The following is a 22,024-nucleotide window of genomic DNA, read 5'->3' on the forward strand; positions in this document are numbered from 1 at the left end:
CATTAATTTTTTATTACTTTATAAAACCTTGCTCTATATTCAGTGACATAGGCAGGCAGTAAAAGAGGAGTTTAGGACCACAACATGACAACTGTCTCAAATTAAGTTACAGCAATTGCCCACGCCATATATATATATATATATATATATATATATATATATATATATATATATATATATATATATATATATATATATATATATATATATATATATATATATATATATATATATATATATATGTATATGTATATGTGTGTATATGCTATTAAAATGTAAATCTCTAATACCTTTAAACAATCTAAACAATACCAGGTTGGGGATCTCATCCCTTGTGGAGATTGTAATATGTGCCTGTGTGGCAGAGGGCACATTTTCAAAGAAAGGAAGAAGTGCTTAGACATTCAGCAGTGTAACTTTGTATGTACTAGTGTTTTTTTTTTAATTTCTGTTTTAGTATTTTATTTGCCTTCTTATAATCGATTTTTAGCTATATATAAATGGTTGCAAAAGAATTTCATCTTAAACCGAGAAGAAGAAAAAATTTACAATACCAATCATATTATTTCCTTATTTTGAATTTTTTGTAGTAATTAATCACTTATTAAATTAGGAAATGTATTTTTGTAACTTCTTCCTTTTCTAGAGTACTCACCATCTGGTTCCAGCAGAAGATAACTGCTGTCAAGTAGATTGTGTTCCAAAAGATGAGTGCAGGTTACAGAAGACAACACCAGACTTTCTAACCATCAACAACTGCATATCTGTAAAGAAATGGCCTAAAGAATACTGTGCAGGAACCTGTTCTGTGAAGCCTCAGTTCATGAACTATGAAGAAAAGCATTTGGACAAGCAGGAATGTTTATGCTGCTCTGGGCATGTCAAGAGACTCAGAGCAGTGGAGTTCAAGTGTGATAACTCTCTAGTTGTCACTCACAAGTTGCCCTTTATAGAGTCTTGCTCTTGCAAGTCTTGTACTGATGAAAGTAAGTTGTAGTTATTTGATAAAAGGCTATTGGTTACAGTTTTTTAGTAATTAATAAAGGTATGCTGCATATCAATAGAAGAGAATAATTGTATAGTAATTTTACATTACTCTTAAAATTGCTTGTGTGGGAATGGGATGGTCAAATGGTAGAACGCTCGGCTGATAACCTGTGAGTTTGGATCCTGGGCTCAAGTCCATGAGATGTCTTTGAATCCACCCAGCTCTGATGTGTCCCCGACTCACATTAGGGAAAGTAAAGGCAAGTGGGCATAGTGCTGACCACACTATCTCTTCAAATGTGGAGGTCAATGAAACAGGTGAACTCTACTTCACCTGCCCTATGGACCCTAAGGTTTGAAAGTGCACTTTGTTACTAATTACGAGTGACTATCCACTATGATTTTAGTCACAGCACTTACGGTTCCAATATTTGAGGCGAAAACTGAAGAATTTAAAAATTTAGAATCTTTACATCTAGGTTATTGGTTTGCTATCTTTAAAAGTAAATTGAAATACTTTTCAAATTAGGACTTTTATAAAGCTTCCACCACAAATGTAAGCACGTATGAACAATCTAAAAATATTACACAGAACCAATTTAAATTTCATCTCAGAATCAAACTTTGTGCATCTGCCAAGAATGGTCATATTTGTACATTTTCAAACATTATGACATCTCAATAACAACTAAACTTATTTTTATTAAATTTATTTTTGCCTTTGTTGTAACTTCCTTGACAATTTTATCTCTCACAGATACACCCTCCAGTCGGTAAAAGGCAGTCTGATTTACCAAAGTAACAATGTATTTATCAAGATGAATAAATACAATTTTCCTGGCTTCTTTCAAGAAGATGAAAAATACTTTGTCGACTGAAATAATTCTACACACAGAAAATCAAACACTCACTATTATACTGATTGATGCATGTTTATTCTTATTTCGGGGGGGAAAAATCTTTATAACCCACAAAATTATATAATTCATTTGGCTAAATTTCGTGCTATTATAATGCTTTAAATATTATAAAACATGAATATTTCTATAAGATTATGCACAACAGCTCAATTATTTCCTGTCTACAAGCTGGTAAAGGAATGTACTTGAAGTTTATGATTCATTTAAAGCTCAAAACTTAGTTATAGCTAACATAATTACATATACCCCAGCAAGCAATATATTTGTATCATGCAATTTATTTTACTATGTAAGCTTTATAATCAATTGAGTTATCTTATAAAATTATAAGATTACTTTAAAAAAGTAAATAAAAGAAACAAAATATTTTGTAAAAACAATTTTATTTTAAATATAAAAAAAAATGTTATATGGGAAAATATTCTGAATTTCATGGTGCTTTAGTAGGAATTTAGTGCTATTTATTATTTATTAAAATATAACTGTCAAACTATTCAAATCTTCCAAAAAAAGTGGTAAATACAAGCTAGTAGACTGCAAAAAAATGCAAAAAATAGTATTTAATCAGTATAATTGATTTGCTAATATTTTAATTGATTGAGTAATCCAAATACTTGAAACTACCATTATAGTAGAACGTTTTAATAGAAAATAGAATTTACAAGTTAATATTGGTATTTTATAAAATATAGGCAGTTTTAACTAAACAAGAATACAAATGATGGAAATTAACAGAAATTAAACAAGATTTAAAACCAAAAAGAACAATAACATTGAGCTTATTTAGCTGATACAGTCTGATAAGATACATAGCAGTCATCTTAACCAAATTGTACTGAACAAACCTAAAGAGTAATTATATTGATAGTGAAAATAGAAGAAAAAAAAGCATGTGTAAATACAAATGTATAAAAAAATTGAATTATTTGATGGAAAATATTAGTATTGCATCAATTGACATTAAAGTATATATAGGTTTATAGATATCACAAAATGTATTCCTAACAAAACATTTTAATCAACATTAAGGTTAATAAATCACATGTGTCAGTAGAATTGATGAGTACCCTTGAGAGAAAAAAAAAATCACACTTCCATTGCCATCAAACATGGCTATATTTACAGATTTGTAAGGTAAATCACAAAGTAAAATCACAAATTAAAAAATTGCAATTAGTTAACTGAAACAAACTACAAGCAGTATAAAGTCATGAAAAATAGATAATGTATGCTATCTAAATTACAAAATCAAATACTATTAGCAGTATAACAACAAAATAAAATAATTTATAAAAAAAACTTTAACCTGCATTACAAAAGTACTTAATACCAGTATGAACAAATTTTGGAATGGACCAATTTTCCATTTAAATGAACTTTGATCATTTTCATTAATATGTATTGAAAAAAAATGATTAGAATGGAAATTACAGTAATTATAAAACAATTTTTTAAATTTCTTTTTTTTTTAACACCAAATAAGAAAATATTCACACAACTACAATTATGTAATGGTAGCTGTGTAAACTGCATGTGAAAATGAAATCAAACCAAGTTAATTGAACTTGCTACAAAAATTATGGCTTCCACAAAAGCTGATGGATATTTCCAAGCTGGTCACCTGCCAGCAGCATAAGAGACAAAACTTTGTCTGCTTCCTGCAGGGAGTAACCAATTCTCAAACTACAAACAGGGTATGGACTAAAGAACTGCCCAACCTGAAATTGTAAATAAAGGACACTATTAACATTTCACTTTTCATTAACTTTTTAAATTTTTAAACATTGAAAAAGAAAAATTTAATTGTCTGGCTCTATTGTAATTACCTGAGTGAGCCCATCACTGTAGTTGTTGGTGAAATACCAAATCTTGATTGTACTATCAGCAGATGCAGTGACTAGCACATCCAATAGCACAGCAACTGCTGTTATAGCTTGCATGTGAATCTATTAATTGAATATAATTGATTTCTTTTATAATACATCACTAATTCTACTTTCTTTTTCAAAAAATTGAAATTTATATTAATTAAATCTTAAATTTTAAACAAGGTGCAGAAAAAGCAGTTGTAAATTTGCTATCAGAATAGATATTGAGAGTATTTGCATATCTCAGTTAAAAAATTAATAATTTGAAAATAATTTTTATGAGTTTGTGTCATGATTTAAAAATGCTTACTTTCAATTGAAAGTATGGTATAAAAGTATCGTCTTGGTTTACAATGATGTAGCCAAGTGAAGTTCCTGCAAAAACTTTTCCTTTGGAGGCAGCAATTGAGTGAATCCAATAAAAACCATCCCTCTTAGGGTCATGCTTAAAAAAGGGGTCAGTATCCTGTATTATTGAAAAGAAATAAAAAGCAAATATTTAGAAAGTAAAACATTCTCCATAAAAAATAGTCTACACACTATTTAGTGGGGGGGGGGGGGGGGATTTAATACTCTATTAACATCATTGAGATACTACTTGAGTTGATTAAAAAAATAAAGTAGGATTGATCTACCCTCAACTTCCTCGTACATCAAATAGAATTGCATAAAAAAAAAAAAGAATTGTGTAACAAATGAAAGCAAATTTTAGAGTGGAAATTTATTTTAAAATTTAATCAAACATCAAATTAAGTCATATTTTATGCCACAATGCATTGTCTAAAATCTTGACCAAGTGAAAAGTTAGAAATAAATATGTCGGGTAGAAATTTTGCTTGCATGTTTCTTCCCATGATGGACAGTAGAGGAATCAAGATAAATTCTAATGGATTTTTGAGAAATCTGAAATAGCTACTTCCAGTAACCGGAAATGTAGAAAACTAATAGAATGAAAGATAGGGAGTTGGGGGGGGGGGGGGGGGGCTAAGAAATGAATGTGAGAGGTACTCCATGTGATGTCGATATAAAGGATAGATCATTTAACAGTAGCTAAATAAATATTGATATGGAAATAGGTATTGTGTCAAATGATTATTGACTGAATCTATGTGAATGATCATAGAAATGGTATTCTTCAAATAGAAGATCATGTCAGGACAAGCTCGACCCTTTCACAACAACCCTAACCCAGATAATAAGATCTATGGATGAATTTTCATCTACCAACTTGAAAGGATACTCATGTGATTGGTATTTTAGAAACCATAAAAAGAGTGGGGTCAGCATGGCAGAATCAGTTAAGCTCATGGCTGCTAAACCAAAGTCTAGAGTTCAAACCCTAGAGCAGATGAGGCTCGATAGCTGTGGAAAGCAACTCATCTAGGAGACAACTCCAAAATCAAACAACTGCTGACTTGCAGTTTGTTCTTGATTGGACAAAGGCTATGGAAGCAAATCCAAAAAGAAAAGCAGGCTAAAATCTGAGTCAACAGCCTTTATGGCACATAACCAGTTGACACATAATTACCAAAAATTTGAAAGTAATCAAACTATAAGATCTTATGGTTATGTGAAATTTTGTTTGCTTAAATGAAACCGAACTCAAGTTATCATGTTCCCACAAAAATAGAATTTAAGTACCAGTTCACTAACCGGAAACAAAAATACCATTTCCGGTTACAGGAAATTGCTCAAAAGTTTAAGAAAACTACAAATGAATATGATACCTATATCTTGAGTTTCATCAACCTAACTAAAACTAATCTAGTTTTTGCATTCATAGACACTGACAAAACTGTAAAACTAAGCAAGTTTTTCCAAATCAGGGAGGTGTAAAACGTCAAGATATTTTGCACAAATTTAATACTTCCTCTATATTTCAAACTCAAAAAAGTAAAACGTGAAGTCACAGCTAGCATTGAAGAAAAAATGAATGATTCTTCTAAGATGACAGATGGTAAACTTGTAAACAAAGCACAGCCTCTGACAAAAATTTATTTGTTGTAATTTTATTTGATGGCTAAGCCATGAAGGACAGAAAATTTGAGACCAAACTCGGTCTACAAGCTTAGAAAACATTCACTGGGGTGGTGTGACAAGTAGAAAATTTGAGACATCATTTTTCAAACTTCACACATTTCTGTCATGCGAGTTTAAAGTTGCTTACACAAGGTATAATACTAGGTTCTCTAAGAGTAATTATTACAGACAATACAGTTTACACAGAGTAATTCCATGAATAATAAAGATGTTTCAATAACTTACATATGAATTAATCCAGGTAAGGTAAAATTTACTTACATGTCTCACTTCATCTGTTTCATACATACAACCTGTCGTTGTACCAAAATAATAATTTCTTGAGTCTAAAACGAGACATGTAATCCAAGTTTCAAAGTATTTACGGTCTTTTTGAACCCTATAAATAATGAAATAAACAGAAAATATGTTTTTAAAGTAAAGATGGCAAAGCACATTTATGTTAATCTATTAATGTTAAGAGCAAGATGGGAAAATTCTAATGAGAATCTAATTGATAGAATTTCATATTTACACCTTAATGATCCAGTTAATACAATAAGTAAAGTAATGCCTAGCTTTGATTGAGATTTAGCAAATAGGTTGTGTGATCAGCACAAAACAACTCAACTTCATAAAAGTTTCTTTTTCTCATAACTGGAGTTTAGATATACAATTATCGAGAGCAATATACTCTTATGAGGTTAATATTTATTTATTTATGTTTAAGAAAAGATAGATTAAATATGTTGGATAGAGTTCATTGTAGCACACCACATGTTGTAAGGGGAATATAAAGTTTAATCTTTCCTACTAGCACCTGTTAAACACTGAAGCATAGTGGACAATGGGTTTTACCACAGACACTCCCCTTTAACCACAGATCATTTTTTTTAACTTAATAATTTACTGCATAGATGGAAAAAGCCATTAAATCACCTGTAAAATTTGCCTCCCTCAATTTGATGAAAGTCACCATCCCATGTAGTGTACATAATGTCACCACATTTTTGCATACTTATAAGACATGAAACAGGTGATTGTGTCGCCTTGCTCAGCTGTTTTCTAAAGACAAAATAGAATGCAACGAAAACTTTAGAAACTATGTAAACGAGTTCAACATTTTTTTATATTTCAATAAATGAGCAGTGCAATATTACAGAAATTTGAGGTTGACCAAAGTTAACTAAGGATTGTGTTGTACAAAGTTTTCTTGAAAAAGGTGGTGGAATAATTGTATACTAAACTCAATTTTAAAATGTGCTAATTCTTCCAACCTCTTATCAACTGCACATTCTTCCAACCTCTTATCAACTGCACATTCTTCCAACCTCTTATCAACTGCACATTCTTCCAACCTCTTATCAACTGCACATTCTTCCAACCTCTTATCAACTGCACATTCTTCCAACCTCTTATCAACTGCACATTCTTCCAACCTCTTATCAACTGCACATTCTTCCAACCTCTCATCAAAATTCTGCACATTCTTCCAACCTCTCATCAAAATTCTGCACATTCTAATCTAATAAAAAAATAATCTAGACCTACATTCTTTTCACCTCGCATTGAAATTCTGCACATGATGTGTCACTGGACTATAGTAAATTAGATTAAGGGTGCCTGAGATTGTTTATTGTAACAGATTATAGGTTGGGCTTAGTTATGGTATGTGCGATTTTATGATGCAGTTGAAAGTACCAAGTTTGTGGTGGATGAAGAATGCTAGTGACATGGTAGAAATGAGAAGTAGCTTGTGTTGTAAGTGTAAACATTTTGTGGAAACCAGTGCCTTCAACCTGTTACACCACAGAAATAATACACTGTCCATCCTCATTCACTGTAGTTGTACAAGTGCAGTATAAGTAGTTAACATCCAACAACTACAACATTGGAAACAAATATGATGTGAATACAAACCTCACAAAGAATCCACCCTTTCTGACTTTTATCTCCCAGGAATAAATGATGTTGTCATCACCACCAGTAAAGAAAAAGTCTGATTTATTGTAGTCAAAGGTGCCACAGTTAACAGATTTTTCATGGGCCTGTAAATCAATCTGTTCTAATTAGTTCATTTTAGTAAATGCAATAAACTTAACTTTTATGAAAAAAAAATGTGTGTTCAATGTTGTACAACATGATTAAAATAATGTTTTAACATGTTTGGGAAAAACAAATTTAAAATACATCACATCAAAGAGGAATTAAATACTATTTAAAAATGACTAGAAAAAGTTTTTAAAATGCTGTCACTTGCCTGAAAACTAAGTTTCATTTTATACTGGTTGCTGTTATCTTTCTGCCAAATTTTTACAATGCCATCTCTGTGAAATGGATACAAATTTTGTAAACTACAGTTTAATGGGCTATAGTCAAGACTTTTTTAATGGTCGCAAGTACACAGTGAATCCCTTTGATAAGGATAAAATACAAATAAATCATTGTATAAAACATAAAAACAAAATATTTTACTTTTAAATATAAATTCTTGGTAGGTTTTACATCTACTTTACAATGCCTAAGCTTAAAATGTTTAAACAACAAATCAATTACAAGCAATACATTTAAAGCGTCAAACAAAGAGTAACAAGAACAGACTTACCGACTGCCAGAAATGGCCATCTCTCCTGTAGATGACACATCAATAAAGGTGATGGGGGCGTCATGCTTGGACAGGTTGATCTCATCCCTCAGGTTGGGCTGCCACAGACGCACTGTCTGGTCCAGAGAACAGCTGATGATGTGGTTGTGTTTGTCTGCCTGGATGGACAGGACACGGTCAGAGTGACCAGTCAAGGATGCCAGGCTGTGGCACTGTGTGGATCAAATATACATGTCTTTAAGGACAGGGATAACTCCACACAAAAAAATGCAAGTAATTTCTGAACAGTCATCACCTCCACATTTCAGTTAAGATAAAAATATGGTTAGCGTTATAAATACTACAGAACTCTTAAGACAAAAACAATTAGCTTATTAAGGTATTACAATGATCGTTTATTATGCTTTATTTCTAAAACAAAAAGCTTTCTATTTGTTATTTTTTAGTTATTAGTTATAAAATGAAATGTACTTTATACTGTTTGCATTGTATATAAGATAAAATGAAGCAAGTCATTAGAAATAAAACTTTACCTGTAAAGGTTTCCAAATCCAAACGTCTCCATCATCACCAGCTGAGACAACTAAAACATCTTGTACATTGACTTGCTTCTGGTGCTCGACTGATCTCTTTACCTCAGGCTTGGCATCCATGGAACAGATCTCTGCCCAGCTTTGAGAAGGCTCATCAGCCACATCTGAAACAAGATAACCACGTTTTTTTAATCCTATCTCAAACTCCTAGGGATCTCATACAAAGATTACATAACTGATGAAGACGTCAGGGAAAGGATGACTAATGAGAGGGTCCTTTAGTGTCTACAGAGCATAGTCAAAACAAATTTTAGTTGGACATGCCACACGAACCAGCGGCCTATCCAAAACAATATTGCAGGGCACTGTGCCAGTAGGATAGAAGGAGAAAGCAAAAACATCATTGGATGGATGACTTCAAGGATTGGACTTGGCTGCCAATCTCAGAACTATTCAGAGCAACAGATGACTGATGGCTGGTAGTGAATTATAGGGTCAACTGTGGTGCCCCAACAACAGGGTTAAGGGTGATTAAGGTCAACTGTGGTGCCCCAACAACAGGGTTAAGGGTGATGATCTCAAATCTTGTGCCACTTCATTATCCATGCATATATCAAACCCATCTACAGCTTTATCTATAGACCCTACTTATTATTTTTAATTTAACATTTATGTCTCGCAAATGTATTTGTATTCTAAAACCAGTTGGTCAGCTAGATTAGTCACATTGTATTATATTACTATTTAAAAACTGAACTGCTAGCTATAATTGATCTGCTTCCAGTTGACATGAATATTTCCAATAATAGAATTGAATAACAGAAGTCTACATGCTTATTGATGCTTGTTTGGTGGGTGTATCAGACACAGAATTTATTAGTGGGGTTCAACTTCAGTGTAAAGTTGAAACCAAGTCAGGCTTTCATACAAGATTTTATTTACTGATACAAAACAACAAAGGATAGAAAACTGACAAAAATGTCAGTGAGTCTGTTATTTTCATTCTTGCTGATATATATGTATGGTATTTGCTGTTTTTTTTTTTTTATGCAGTGCACATTTGTAGGCCTACATGATTAGAATTTATGTTGAAATGAGTTACCAATTAGGCCTATTCTTTAAAACTATCATTTCAGGTTGCCTACAAAATCAGTCTGAGCCTTCAACTAGGTATGGTATATCTAATTCATGTGAAAACATAATCAATATTCTTTAATTTAAAATTTAATATAGCCTATCAGTTAAGAATTATTTATCTCAACACTTGCATTTCAACTAATTGTTTACTTACCAGGCTCTTTGTTAAACTTGACAAACATATCGCAGGCATTTACCCTCAGAGAGTGACCTGCCAAAGTTGTGATCAGCACTCCTTTGTGAGACCAAACTTTAACCAGGCCATCACTGCTTCCTGACACTATGCATCCATACTATGAAATGGTATATTAAAAACTTAAACTGTGCAGCCATACTATCAAATGGAATATTAAAAACTAAACTGTGTAGGCATACTAATTAAAAAATATAAATATGTAGCAATACTAACAAATACAAAAATATTTAAAATAATATGACATTCAAAGTAGATTAATATTAAAGATAAAAAAACTTCCTGATTTTGAGTATAACTAAACTATGTTTAAAGTTAATCAATTTTCCTTTTGGGTAGTAACCATTTTTAGCAAATTTAAATTTGACTCTCTAACACCTAAAAACAACTTACCTTGTTAGACACTGTATTGATTGCTGAAGTATGGCCCGATAATATCTGTTTTGATGTGAAACTTTTCATGTCCCAAATCTTCAAATTGAAATCATTGGAAGCTGTCACCTATTTTCACACATGGAAGATAACAATGGATAAGATGAACTCATTTAGAAAAGAATCATACAGCACAAATTAGATAGTTAATGATACCATTGACAAGATAGTTAAATGATACCAATGACAAGATATTTAAATGATACCAATGATGAGATAGTTAAATGATACCAATGACAAGATAGTTAAATGATACTAATGACAAGATAGTTAAATGATACCAATGACAAGATAGTTAAATGATACCAATGACAAGATACCGGTAAAATTATTACCAGGTAGTTTCCAGTATTTGACCATTGGCAAGAATTAATCCAGTCAGCATGACAAGCTGTCAGTACATGTGTAGGCTGGGGAACATCACTGATAAATACATCACGTAGAATGTAAATTCTGATGCTCTGAAAATTATAAGGTTCATTTGATTTTCTAAGTTTTACAGCTGCATCTATTTTCCTGTAACATAATATACCTTTATTTACCTTTTATGGAAGATACATTAATTTAATTATGCTAAAAAGGTATACCTGATTTCTTAAAGCAAACCTGTTTACCTATGTTTTATTTGTGATAATTAAGCCTACAAGTTAGTTATTTATCTATGATAGAAAAGGTGTCTGTGATTAGCTACAGTATACATATACACTCTTTACCTACATTAAATGTGGTTCTTCCATGTCATGAACTACATGAAGTACATTTACATACATCAAAGCATGCCTACACCCTTTTATTTTTATTGAATCCAGTGCACCTATTTATCTATTAACTATTATCTGATGCAATACATTGAATGTTATCTGAAGTGTTAAGTGAAACAAAATTGTATAGAGAAGACCAAAGTTTTTTACTTACTGCATCACGACTTGATGTAGCCAGCATTGTTTCATCAGGACTGAATGTGCAGGAAGTTACAGGACCCAAATGACCTGTCAACTTGGTCGTGGGTTGTGACCTGAAATAAGGGAAGGAATTCATAAAGGGAACTAAGGGAAAGAATTATTATTTTTAACTATTTGGGTTATTTGATTAAAAGAATGACTATTTTAAAATGAAAAATAAGTTTAAAAACTACTGACTGCTTAGAGCTCTTGAGCTGTCTGATGTTCTCATACAAACAACAAGTAAAGTCCTCACTGCCACTAGCCACATAAGACTTGCTTGTCTCTATGCACAGTACTGGCTTGCTGTGACCCAACAGAGTACATGTCCTGGATCCTTGGCCACTGTTTAATACCTAAAAGGATGAAAAAAAAATGTAATTTGTTTTTATTGAAACTAATCTTTATAACATGTATACCCTGCTTATGTAATCATGGAAAAAAGTGAGTAATTAAATTATTACTATACTTTAGCCTACGGCAATGGGACGGTGTGGCCTAGCGGTACAGCGCTAGCTTACTAACTCGACTAGTTCCAATCTGGGTTCGAGTTAGCAAAACAGTCACCCAGCTCTGATGGGTACCTAACTCACATGAGGGAGAGTAAAGACGGCTGACCACACTATCCCTTCATATGCTGAGGTCACAAAAACAAGTGAACTCTACTTCACTGGCTCCATGGACTGTCTGCTACAAAAAGGGAAAATTACTTTTAGCCTATATGTGGATTTTTACCCTAATTTTTACTTTACAAAGTATAAAGTCTTGTAATCGAATCGAACATTTTACGTCTCCCTGAGTTGGAAAAGCATATTTTTGCAATCTTGTCCATATGACTGTGTGTCTGTGTGTCTGTAAACACGATAACTTGAGTACCGTTACAGCTAGGTTGATGAAATTTCATGTACAAGTATTTTATCAAAATCGTAGATCTGTATCAACTTTTGAGCGATTTCCGATAACCGGAAGTGGTACTTTTTCTACTTTGAATTTTTCAAAAGCCTATAACTTGAGTACTATTTCAGATAGATAAATGAAATTTCATATGTAAGTAAAAGATCTAATCCTCTACCTTCAATCAAATTTTGAGTAATTTCCATTGACCGGAAGTAGTAATTTACGCTATTTCCGATTTCTCAAAAAACGCATGTAAATTTATAAAGTACTAACAATATTCCACACTATTATGCACAGTTTGTTTTGGCGTTCGCTTGGTGCGCAATTCTTTTTTTCTATGAGATTCTATTCTATTTTTAAAAGTTTAAGTAATTAAAAATCATGTCTATATTCCGAGTTGCCATCCCAGGTAGTGTTACATAAGAATATTCGAGAAAGTTTAGGGGAGATCACTCCCGGTTTATTTACCATAATTTTCACACTATCAGAGGCATAGCGACCTTTCCCGGCGCCCGGGGACAAACTGTTCGATTTGCACACACCCTCGAAATTTCCATTTGCACCCCCCCTCTAACTTTCCAACCCATTTTGGCGCCCCCTAAGGTCGCCGCCCGGGGACATGTCCCGTCCCCCCGCTACGCTACTGCACACTATCCCTTAAATGTAATCTTAACAGCAATAATGTCAAAAGTGTTGTGATATTTTAAAAAACAAGACAATTCAGATCCTGCTAATAAATTGATAAAACTAGTTATAATTACCACTAATTTACCTGAATAGTGGTATCATCAGATCCAGCCAAAATATAAGCTCCATCTTTAGAAAATGCGACCGCTCTAACAGCACACTTGCATAAGTTGTTCTCAAATATTTTCACACCTGTATGAAAATATTTTTTGCACATTTTAAAATAGGCCAACACCTTTCTAAAATTACCTTGATTTTATACACAATTATTTTTTAATGAACTCACCAGTGTTGATGTCATAGGTACGAACTAGCCCCTGATGGTAGCCAACAGCTACTGTGAGACCATTAGGTGAGATACTAACAGAAACAGCTGCCCCATGCTTTTCTGTGTGGATCTTGTGTATAGGAATGCCAAGATCTCCAGACCAGACCTAAAAATAAGACGAAATTGTTTTAAAAAGTTGGATTCACAATTTATTCAAAATAGAAATGAAACAAATAAACTACCTTAATTTGATGATCTTCTCCGGCAGTTATTAACTCCTTGCCAGTAGGAGAAAATATTAACTTGCTGATGGGCCCACAATGACCTTTAATATGTCCAACCTAGAATCAAGATTGTATTAGCTATAATATAGATACATGAAAAAAAACAAATTTTAGAACCATAATTTTACAGGATTATTTTAAAATAAATTTTTAAAATGTCACTCTAAAAACAGGAATTTTGAGGATACTAAAAATGAGTAAAATTGTTGGGAGAGGATACCTGAGCTCCCTTGTCAGCTGCCCAGATTTTGATGTCCCCATCTAAAGCGGCAGAGGCCAGGTGAGTACCATCTAATGAAAACGCCAAGTCTCTCACAGATGTAGCATGACCTCTGAGAACCTGTCACGTGAAAAAACTTCCACTAAATCCGATGATTTGATTCTCAAGTCACATTTCACACAAAATATTTTACATATTTCACACTAAAATATTTCACACTAAAGGAGATTGATGACTTAATCTTTTTGCAGATTCATTAGAAAAAAAGGTCTCTATATCGAAGATAAATTTCTTATTTAAAGTGAACAGAGCTTTAACTAGAACCAGAGTTTCACTTACAGCAATCCTAGTCTGGTGAAAATAGTTGTAGATGCGGATTTGGGAATCCCAACTGCCTACTACAATCTTCTCCTCTAAGGGATGAAACTGGACACTGTTTACAGGACTGCAACAAAGACATTCGGAATATACATTATACATTTTGAAAATTGGTGTTATAATTTTATATGTGCAACATTTTAAATTTTATAATAATCATCAAAAAAGCTTCTCATTTTTATCTGAAAAGTGTCAACTGAAGATAGAACAATAAATTTCTGGAAAAAAGTAGATTTCATTAAACGCTCAACGGCTATGTTAACAGTTTATTTTTTGTGAAATTATTATTTTGAAACAGTAATTTATATTGTTCCACTTTTTATATATAAAGAAGAAATATCTAAGTTAAAACTGAAAATCTAAATAACAGACATTATTAATGTTCCAACAAAGATCAATGCTAAATTTAAAAACAGAAGACGATAATTTTTGTAATCCATTATTCAACAACAGTTCAACCAGTTAAAAAATGAATACCTCTCTATATTAAAATGACACATCTTCTCAGCATTGGCAACCTTCCATAAATAAACAGTACAGTCCCATCCACCAGATGCTATAATTTTGCCATCAGCAGTTGCTGCACATGAATTCACTCGACGACGGTGTTCTTTTAATGTATGGATCCTGAGGGAGAGAATAATTCACTTTTATTTCTAAATTTGATTATAAATAAAAGCATTGCAATGTGACAACCAATCACTGTGTAGATTACCTGTGTCCATTATCAACATCCCATACACACAGAGTGGTATCTGATGAAGCACTACAGAGCATTTTATCCCCAACAAAGCAAACATCATTAATGTATCCAGAATGACCATGGAAAGTGCAGAGTTCCTATAGAAAAAAAATGTTTTATTAACCTAAATAAGCTGTGGTGGTCAAAAGGTATAAAATAAAAATACCTAGGTGCCCTAGAATTGAGAATGTGTCATGAACTTCATTAAGTTTTTTTTTTTAGTTTTTTTAGGGGGAAGGGGGGGGGGGGGGATTTTTTTTTAACAGTTGAATTTCTTTTACACTTGTTTGTTGAGCTTGAAACAAAAATGTTTTCATTTCACAATTTTTAAAAACAGAGTGAAGTTTCAATCTCTGTAGAGACATTATTTTATAGTTGACCTTCGTGCTAAAAGAATATGTCAAAATATAAACATTTTGAGTTGAGATTTACAAATTAAAATGGGCAATTAAAATGAACATTTTTATTTGAAAGGGGATTTTTAAATACACAAGTTAACCTACTTATTTAGGCAGCAGTAGCGTACGCAGGGGGGGAGCAGGGGGAGCGGCCGCTCCCCCTCTGGCCATTTTCAGCAAAGTGGCGCCTTTTTGGAAACTTTTTAAACTTAAAGTTTTAATCAATGATATTTGTTAAAAAAATATTTTTGGTCGGCACATCTATGTAAATCACAAGATTTCTTTTCATGCAGCAATTAAGCATTATTGTACTAGTCTAGTAGTGTCTACGTTTACAACACGTATTAACAGCTGCATCAGTTTGCCATTCTAAAATTAACCATTATAATGCATTGCAATGTTTAAAAAACCTCTACGGGTAGTACCACTTGGCAAGAGGGGTGTTAAGTTTAAGGCAACTGTATAATGTATTTGCTTACGAATGATTGAATTAGAAAATGGTATACATAAACATTCACACATAATTACTTTATATATATACAGTTTGAATCGTGTGATTATTTTTTTGTAAATTACAATACAGAAACAAATACAACTGATGTGGCACCTCTACTTAAATTTACTTATGAGCAAACTGCGTAGTCGTGGGAAACTTTTGACAAGGTCAACAACGTCATCACGATGAAGTAGTAGTATTCTTACAGTTTGGGCGATTGTGATTACGATTACAAATTATATGAAACAGTTACAACCCACCGCCCCCATGGATCCCTCTGTAAAAAAAATATTGTCATAATACCACTACTACTTATTTAAATCTATTTCTGTAATATATATTTGTGTAATATATGTGTGTGTAATATATATGTATGTTTAGAACAGTCATCTAAAAACTGACGCTATGTTCACTCTGAGTTGGTTATCTCCCCCCCCCCCCCACACACACACACCTCACCTCCACAATTGTGTAGAGCGACATTAATGTCACACCTAGGTATGCACTGGGTTGGATAATTAACCTAAAGTGACCGGACAGTGGTGAATGAAGTTGAACCCCCCCCCCCCCCCTCTACAACCCACCCCGAACTGATCTGTTAAGTACATGTAGAAAAACGCGTAATGATGTACCAAAGTACTATGCCGCCAGAAAATTACCTTTAAAACGTAAAACTCTGTGAATATTGTTTTTGCAATTACCAGTAAAAAGGTGTGTGATCTAACCCATACCTATCACTATGTTAAAAAATTACCTTTAAAAAACACTAAGAAGCAGTAGTTAATTAACAATTTATGATCTGAACTAAAAAGGCCGATATTTAGTTAAATTTCGGCTGTTATTCCGCGTGTTTTTCTATAATATCGAAAAGCGTGGTTTTATACCAACTCTGATTTTAAAAAACTTTTATTATGCTGTAATACTTTAGTATTTATGATGACGATATATTAAATTCTGATTATAGATAAAAACATTTTTTAAACTCGAATATTGTTAAACAATTTCATTATATTCTAAAGGAATTATTTATTTGTTTTGCCATTTATAATTACATGTGTAGATATATACATATTTATATTAAGAGAGTGATTATTTCCCCTATTTCACTTGTCTTAAATAATTTCCCAGGAATTATTATGTAAAATAATTTTTTTACAAGAATTACAAAACAGATTGTGTTACGATCATTGTTTTTGGTTGTAGTGTGTATATTTTTTTTTTGTTTTGTCGGCCTACATTGTGTATTTTTTTCTTATTTCTTCAGAGTGATACTTTCAATTTTTTTTTACATCATAGCGAAGTAATGACATACAGCTAGTAGTTTTATATATATATATATATATATATATATATATATATATATATATATATATATATATATATATATATATATACAGAACGTGTTAAAATTCGGCGCCTTTTTTTGCTCTTTTCGCTCCCCCTACAACGAAAACCTGGATACGCCTCTGTTAGGCAGATAAAGTGAAACTAATTTTGACAAAAATGTGACTAGCACTTTCAGTTATTGAATGCAAGAGCAATGATTTATATTATGTTATAGCTTTTAAGGTTCAATAATTGTATGTATTTAAAGTATTCTATTATAAATCATTTGTAAAATATTAGCTAACTTTAACTTTGAAAAAAAAACAGTCTGCATATTATATAAAAAGTGTGCATTTTTAAATTTCTCACATTTCCCGTGCTCATGTCATAAAGTCTAACTGACAGGTCCTGTGAGCCAGTGGAAAACTTGCTACCATTTGGTGAAACAGCTACACATGTGACTGGCTGAAAAGTAAAAAATATAATTTTAAAAAAAACTCCAAAATTATGTAACTACAGCGGATGCAGGCTTTACTGAAAATTTGAATTTTTTTTTTAATCTACGTTTAATAAATTTTTAAAATTTAGATTTTTAATTGTACAGAGTAACAGTGCAAAGTTCCAATAATAAGAAATAAGTTCTTATATTACTTACAAGTTTAAAACTTGACAATGTCAAGTAGCATTCATTTGCTGTCTCAGGTTTGTTAAGCCATTCAATATGTGGAGGTGCAGTATGGCTCATATTTATGACATCTTTGTAAGGAATAGTGTCTGATGGTTCATTTATGGCCTGTTGCCATTCTAACGATGGATAACTAAACAAAAACAAAAATGTTAACATTAATTTTTTCCTCATTTTATTCTTATTTAACTATTCTATAAAATAATACAAACATAAGAAAAGCTTAATACAATCATTTTGAGAAGAATGTTAATTTTTAAAGGGGAAATATTTTTTAACAAGAAATTTCCCCATTATAACCAGCATGAGCTGGACAGTTTACAAAATGCAGTGAAATATAAAATCCATCATAAAAATTATCAATTTTAACTCCATGTTTAAAATTGATATTGGACAAAACATCTAGACAAAAATTTTAAATGGACACATTTCCTACCTCACAAACACCTCAATATTCCTTGAAACAAAAGATTTGTACTGCACCACTCGAGGCTGTGCTAAAAAATTTGCCACATTTTTCTCCACAATCTTGCTGGGGAAGGATACTAAAAACAAAAATTCTAATAAATGGTTAAATAGAAATAAGACACAGAATAGCACAATAATGTACATTCATTTTAGATATTTTCTGTTTCTTGTTCATTTCTAAACATTTCATTAACCAATTAATCAACTAGATAAGTCTACCTTGGGGAGAGAAGTCATCCATAAGTTTAGCAGCCAATCCCAGAGAACATTTGGTTTGAATAAACTTGTGGTTGCACAGAACTGTCTCTAGTTCATTGAAATGCCCACAACATGCCTAAATAGAAATTCAAAAAAACATTTTGACTTTTTTTCCTAGAATATTTCACAACTGGTCTCTAAAACAGGTGGTCTCTTTTTCATCTGCCCCATGTGTCTTGGGCACACAGGAAAAATATGAATGAAAAAAATATAACTTGTAGAACTAATAGTTGATATGTATGTGAGATTACAAAAAAGGGCACTACATTCAAGAAATTAACTTTAAGATTGTGTTAAACACCAGTACCCTTTTGGTTTCATCAGAAGGGCTTTATTTTGCCTATTTATATTAAAATGTGGGTTAATAAAAGTAAATAAAGCTGCTGTAAAGTGAAGCATTTCTTACATTACTACAACGGTATTTTGTGTTTATTAAAATATTTTCTAACCATGCCATCCCCATAAGATTTTATAATTTTAAATTATGTATTCAAAGATAGCTAAAATACAACTATTATAAATACAAATCCTTTCAATGTTATTATGGTGTTTTTAAAAAGCTACATAGTATATTAATGCATTCTTCTAAATATTGCACACTAGTAAAGCTTGCTTCACTTTTAACCATCCATTTTATACATGGATTAGATTGTACTATTACAGAATGGGTAGGCCTAAGTAATAAAACAGTTTTACCAGATGATATGGCAGCTCTGTAAAAGCTCTTGTGTTTTGACTCTGCCAAGAACTATCTTTCCGAGGATCTGCTTGCCTTAGAAAATATCCTGAAAAAGCAGAACAAGCATTAAGTGATTGATAGACATATTGTTCAATTTTTTAAAAATTCTTTGAAAAGCTTATTACAGTAACTACCTTAAATTAAATAGATATTTCCTCGATTAGATTAAAAGCAGTATTATAATGAAAACAGTATACATCATATAGCATTCATTAATCTGAATTACAATCAAAATATTGATGTTACCAGCTAAAATTTTATGCAGGTAAATCTCCAGAGCATTGTCTGTCCTTTTCAGATATCTAGTCCTAACAGCAACACGAATTTCATGGTTGGTTAAAGCCACAACTGGAGCCCTGTAAGACATTGCCACTAGTTAAAATTGACTGAAACTGACACTAGCCCAAAGGGACAGCAGGAGAGGGATCACAAGGGCCCCAAGGGATCACAGGAGCCCCAAGGACAAAGGGAGCCCTGAGAGACCAGAGAAAGAAACATTTACAGAAATGGGTGGAGTATAGACTAGCTGATGGGACGTTGTGGTCGGATGTTACAGCATACAACTGCTAACCAGAAAGTCTGAACTTAATATCCCTGTGATGCATATCTATCTTATATTAAGTAAAGTACAGGTGGCTGGGAATAGTGCTGACTACATTATCCCTTCATATGTAGAAGTCACAAACAGATGAACTACATCTGCCCCCATGGACAACCAGGTTTAAAAAGGTCACTTTACTTTTTTATAGACTAACAGTTTTTTTACAAATTGATTGAAGGACCATAGGAGACCTGAAGGACTACAAGAGAATGTAAAAGCAAACTGACAAGTAGGTGGAGCATAGACCAGCTTTTTAATTCTCCACTAAAACAAACCAGTGCACTCACCATGTAGAACTAGGGTTGAGGAAACCCATTACTGATCTGATCAAGAATGTAAAGGTCAATGGCGGTATCAGGTTAGAAAAATCCAGACTATGGTTACAGAAGTCGCTGAGTTCAAACTTTCCACTGTCAAAACATTTGCACCAGTTCAGCAGTTCATACAGCTCCTCCGGATACAGTCCTGTTTGCATACAGAATTAAATTTATTTCAAGCAACTTCAATTGCAACCATTCAGATTGTAAACAAAAGGCTAATTTTTGCTACACCAAGCAATAAAACACTGCCTCAAACATAGGAGCTCCTACCCTGACCATAATAGCAACTACTGAACTAATTGAAAAAATGAAAAACATTCTATTTTTTTGTATGTTTTTTTTTTCTATGCAGCTGTTAAGAAATCAATGATTATGAATGTGTAGAAATTCACTACAAATTAAAAAACAGCTTAAAATTTTCAATAATTATTAACCAGATGTTAAAAAAAATTGTAATTCATTTTAGAAATATTACTAACATTAAATGTAAAGTCAAGTTTATAAATACAACTTGCCTTCTCTCACACAGGCTAAAAGACACAGAGCAGTGGAAACCAAATTTTTTCCATGATCCTCTTCCAGCCTAACTAGCACTTCCTGTAACATTTGAGATGTGGTGTGTGGCAAACTCTTTAATTTATCTGTTATCTGAAATTATCAAGTTTTTCCAATCATAACACAAAAGCTCTAAACATTTGCCAGTTACAAAATAAAACAATCTTCAACAACGTATTGGCAAAATGTGGGGTTTTTTTTAATTTGTTCAAGCATTGAATTTTGGCAGATTTTGTGGATCCACCTGGTCAATTAAAATATATACACAACTCTAACATACAAACACCAAAATGAAGTTATTCAGTCTTAATTTTAAATTGCCAAAATAAATTTAAATTGCTGTTAGCAGTTTTGATAGAGTTACAGTTTATGGAAAAATACCAAATAAATATAGATCTAGGCCTACAACAAATAGAGTTCATAAAACCATAATTAATAATTTAATACACGGCAACTAATGAAGTTGTACATTTTTAGTGAGTGGCTTGCTATAGTAGCTATGCAAACTATATCTATTTACCTTCTCAAAGACACCATATACCCGAAGCTCTTCACAGGCCAGTTTCAAGTAGAGTGGATTGTGGGCATCTTTTTTCAACATTAGAAATTTCATCTGGAATAATGTAAAATTATAAATACACAAGTGTTGCAGGCTTTATGCTAAATAAACAAACAAGTGTAATGCTCAATATTTACTTACTTGATTTCCAAATCCAGATTCATCCAAGACCTTCCGATGTTTACTTAAAGTCTGGCGTACTAAATCTGCCTTGTCCCACATATCCAACCCTCCAACATTGATTTCATCGAAGCATAATCGTTTCATGGATTTGTGAGTTTTCCCTCCCTCCACGGCATTGATCACAATAACCACATTCTGCCAAAATGTATGGTGTTCAAGTTACTATTCATTTTATTTTACTTTAAAAAGTAACCTAACAATGGACCATCTTTTTTTTTTTTTTACATGTAAAAGAAATAATGTTTGAGTTGATTAGGTAAATGTGTAAAAAAAAATTATGTACAATTATTTGTGTTTTGCAGCTGTTAAAAGTTTAAATAGAGCT

General features: G+C 32.3%; 2 protein-coding genes across 2 annotated transcripts in view; one reads left to right on the top strand and one right to left on the bottom strand.

The window, feature by feature from the left end:
• The first annotated feature begins 288 nt into the window (after positions 1–288).
• On the top strand, positions 289–2,124 carry LOC131957971 (mucin-5B-like). The gene is made up of 3 exons (XM_059322846.1): positions 289–420; positions 647–986; positions 1,745–2,124. Exons 1-3 carry the CDS (start codon positions 349–351, stop codon positions 1,762–1,764), a joined length of 432 nt encoding a protein of 143 aa, XP_059178829.1. The 5' UTR covers positions 289–348; the 3' UTR covers positions 1,765–2,124.
• A 12-nt stretch (positions 2,125–2,136) lies between these two features.
• LOC131957973 (telomerase protein component 1) overlaps positions 2,137–22,024 on the bottom strand; it is a 37,500-nt gene continuing 17,612 nt past the window's right edge. Inside the window, exons 27-57 of the mRNA XM_059322848.1 lie at positions 21,658–21,834; positions 21,478–21,570; positions 20,918–21,050; positions 20,370–20,547; positions 19,728–19,837; positions 19,439–19,527; positions 18,704–18,818; positions 18,453–18,561; positions 17,987–18,149; positions 17,701–17,796; positions 15,085–15,209; positions 14,847–14,996; positions 14,331–14,436; positions 13,992–14,111; positions 13,730–13,828; positions 13,506–13,653; positions 13,305–13,411; positions 11,834–11,991; positions 11,610–11,709; positions 11,030–11,155; positions 10,656–10,763; positions 10,224–10,362; positions 8,933–9,096; positions 8,400–8,611; positions 8,055–8,121; positions 7,715–7,842; positions 6,734–6,859; positions 6,077–6,194; positions 4,086–4,241; positions 3,734–3,853; positions 2,137–3,625 (exon numbers count right to left, since the gene is read on the bottom strand). Coding sequence (XP_059178831.1) covers positions 3,485–3,625; positions 3,734–3,853; positions 4,086–4,241; positions 6,077–6,194; positions 6,734–6,859; positions 7,715–7,842; positions 8,055–8,121; positions 8,400–8,611; positions 8,933–9,096; positions 10,224–10,362; positions 10,656–10,763; positions 11,030–11,155; positions 11,610–11,709; positions 11,834–11,991; positions 13,305–13,411; positions 13,506–13,653; positions 13,730–13,828; positions 13,992–14,111; positions 14,331–14,436; positions 14,847–14,996; positions 15,085–15,209; positions 17,701–17,796; positions 17,987–18,149; positions 18,453–18,561; positions 18,704–18,818; positions 19,439–19,527; positions 19,728–19,837; positions 20,370–20,547; positions 20,918–21,050; positions 21,478–21,570; positions 21,658–21,834 — 3,981 coding nt within the window. The 3' untranslated portion in view covers positions 2,137–3,484. The remainder of the gene's footprint in view (positions 3,626–3,733; positions 3,854–4,085; positions 4,242–6,076; positions 6,195–6,733; positions 6,860–7,714; positions 7,843–8,054; positions 8,122–8,399; positions 8,612–8,932; positions 9,097–10,223; positions 10,363–10,655; positions 10,764–11,029; positions 11,156–11,609; positions 11,710–11,833; positions 11,992–13,304; positions 13,412–13,505; positions 13,654–13,729; positions 13,829–13,991; positions 14,112–14,330; positions 14,437–14,846; positions 14,997–15,084; positions 15,210–17,700; positions 17,797–17,986; positions 18,150–18,452; positions 18,562–18,703; positions 18,819–19,438; positions 19,528–19,727; positions 19,838–20,369; positions 20,548–20,917; positions 21,051–21,477; positions 21,571–21,657; positions 21,835–22,024) is intronic.

The sequence above is a fragment of the Physella acuta genome, unplaced genomic scaffold, assembly GCF_028476545.2.
Source record: "Physella acuta isolate Inbredline_101_S28 unplaced genomic scaffold, ASM2847654v3 ptg001283l, whole genome shotgun sequence".
Taxonomy (NCBI): Eukaryota; Metazoa; Mollusca; class Gastropoda; family Physidae; genus Physella; species Physella acuta.